Below are 2,540 nucleotides of genomic sequence, written 5' to 3'. Positions count from 1 at the left end.
GGGTTCAAAAGGTGCAAAAAGCTTGCATTAGCCCGGAGTCGAACCGGGGGCTCAAAGATGGCAACTTTGAATTTTACCGCTAAACCACTAATGCTCTAAACCACTGGCATCCAAGAAGGACCTTTTCCGCGGTTCTAACCACTAAACTAGTTGTGATTTTCTTGAAACTTTAATTTGTACGGATTACTAATATATGACACACTAGATCACGTGACCAAACCCAAAATCAGGGAAAATTCCTATAAAGAGTGTTCAAAATGGGGAGTATATACGCTGATTTGAAGGAATGTATATCTGGTGTTAACATAACCACCTTTTCATCAAATGTTATCGCTTCGTAAATGACTTAATAGACCAACTGGTCATAGAAATTCAAATTATTCTGCCAAAATTAGCGTGCAAACCACGATATTACTGATATGAGTATTGGTTTTCGCAGCATACTTAGAAAAAAATTTATGGGTACCAGAAAAATTATAATGCGATGAGATGATCATATATACTTTTGACATTTAAAAGTTCAAATCGTTATTTTATTCTTGAGTACAAAAATGCCTTCAAAAAATTCTATTAATGTCGCAAAACAAACAGAAACTCAAGCTCGTAAAAGAGCTGCTTTAGCTAAGAAAAGAGCTGATAGAGCCAGAAAAGGATTAACAGCACCACCAAGAAGTGCAAATGATTCAAGATCAGGTAGACCAAAATCAACTGCTGTTGCTTTATATTCAGGTGCCCAACCAGTCGGTAGAGTTACTACTACTACTTTATCAAACAAGAGACTTCATAAAATTGAAAGAAACAAGAAATATGTTGCTAAAAGAAGAGAACTTGAAGATAAATTATTAATTGATGCTACAGCACAAGCTGAAGAACAAATGGATGTTGATGATGAAGAAAAACCAGCTAAAAAAGACAGTCAAGATACCAAAATAAATAGCGTCAAAGCTGCTTTATGGTCAGTTATTGAAGATAGTACCTCTGATTCTTTAGTTGTTGATTCAACTGGTGAAGGTACAACTTTAGGTGGTCCAAGCTTTTTTTAAATCTAAGTTTAGTATAACTTCGGATATTGTACATTAAAATAAAATTTCATACTTTTTTAAATTTGGTTCATTCTTATATAATTGATTTTTCAAATGGTTTGGTTACATATAATTGTATATCATGGGTTACATATTTTTTTTTTTAAAAATTAAATTTACGCATTTCTTTTAGTATATCATAAAACTATTTTGTATTAAAGTAAAAAAAACTGGGACGTATAGATAATAAATATTTGAAATATGGGCTTTCATTATTCTTCATATATACCTCTAGCTTTTAGTTGGACATCAACAGCATCTCTTAAGAATTTGATAGTTTCAGCTGGATCTGGAGCAGTGAAAACAGCAGTACCTGCAACGATAACGTTAGCACCAGCTTCAGCAGCAGCAGGAATTGTAGCTTTACCTAAACCACCATCAACTTGAATATCTAATTCTGGAAATTTGGCTCTTAATTGTTCAACTTTTGGCATCATATCTGGCATGAATTTTTGACCACCGAAACCTGGTTCAACAGTCATAACTAAAGCCATATCTAAAAATGGAGCAAGTTCAAATAGAACATCAACTGGTGTACCCGGTTTGATTGCACAAGCAGCTCTAATACCATGACTTTTAATTAATTTAACAAGACCTAATGGATCTTTTGTAGCTTCATAATGGAAAGTGAATTGATCTGCACCAACATTTTTAAATTCTTCAACCCATTTTTCTGGTTCAGCAACCATCATATGACAATCAAAAAAGGCTTTTGGTTTGGTAACACCATCACCTCTTGGGACAGCTTTTCTTAAACTTTCAACAATTGGTTGACCTAAAGTGATATTTGGGACAAAATGACCATCCATAACATCTATATGTAACCAATCAGCTTTGGCATTTAATACACGGTGACATTCACAACCCAAGTTTGAGAAGTCACTAGCTAAGATAGATGGAGCAATAATTGATTTAACCATTTTGTTTAAAGGTAATAGATCAAAAATAAGAGAAATAACCGTTTAAAAACTAAGATCGATTGAATATAACCAAAAATTTATTGATTTAGAAACTTCGGAGCACAAATTATCGTTCTTCTGATTGTCGCAATGATTAAAAAAATTCAATTGACACGAAATTCTGCCAAAAATTAAAAAAAATAAATCTCCCGGGTGTGAGTCGAACACACGATCTCAAGATGTCTTTGATCCATTACAGTCTTGCGCCTTAAACCAACTTGGCGACCGAGAGTTGTTTTTGTTTTTGATGGTCGAGTATGGTACTAAGTTATGACTTTCCCAAAATTTAACGGAATTCCGCATTTTTTGTTTTATCTAGCTCAAATATGAGTATATATATATTAAGAGTACCCTAATTAATGTCTTTGGAGTCTAAAATATACACCCATGTGCTGGTGATGAAGTTCTGCTTAATGGTGTTGATAAAATCTACATTAAATGTATCTGGATGGAATGCCGAACCTCAAGTTCAAATATCAGAAGTTGATATCAACAACTT

General features: G+C 33.5%; 2 protein-coding genes across 2 annotated transcripts; one reads left to right on the top strand and one right to left on the bottom strand.

Annotated features, from left to right (window-relative positions):
• Positions 1–551: 551 nt before the first annotated feature.
• On the top strand, positions 552–1,043 carry ALB1 (Alb1p; the record flags this gene model as incomplete). Its single annotated transcript, XM_011273830.1, has 1 exon — positions 552–1,043. The coding sequence occupies one exon, from the start codon at positions 552–554 to the stop codon at positions 1,041–1,043; it is 492 nt and encodes a 163-aa protein (XP_011272132.1).
• Positions 1,044–1,294: 251 nt separating this feature from the next.
• RPE1 (ribulose-phosphate 3-epimerase RPE1) lies at positions 1,295–2,002 on the bottom strand (the record flags this gene model as incomplete). The annotated part of the gene is made up of 1 exon (XM_011273829.1): positions 1,295–2,002. The coding sequence occupies one exon, from the start codon at positions 2,000–2,002 to the stop codon at positions 1,295–1,297; it is 708 nt and encodes a 235-aa protein (XP_011272131.1).
• Between the last annotated feature and the right edge of the window lie 538 nt (positions 2,003–2,540).

The sequence above is a fragment of the Wickerhamomyces ciferrii genome, contig 00221, assembly GCF_000313485.1.
Source record: "Wickerhamomyces ciferrii WGS project CAIF00000000 data, strain NRRL Y-1031 F-60-10, contig 00221, whole genome shotgun sequence".
Taxonomy (NCBI): domain Eukaryota; kingdom Fungi; phylum Ascomycota; class Saccharomycetes; order Phaffomycetales; family Wickerhamomycetaceae; genus Hansenula; species Hansenula ciferrii.
This window is presented reverse-complemented; position numbering and strand designations above follow the sequence as displayed.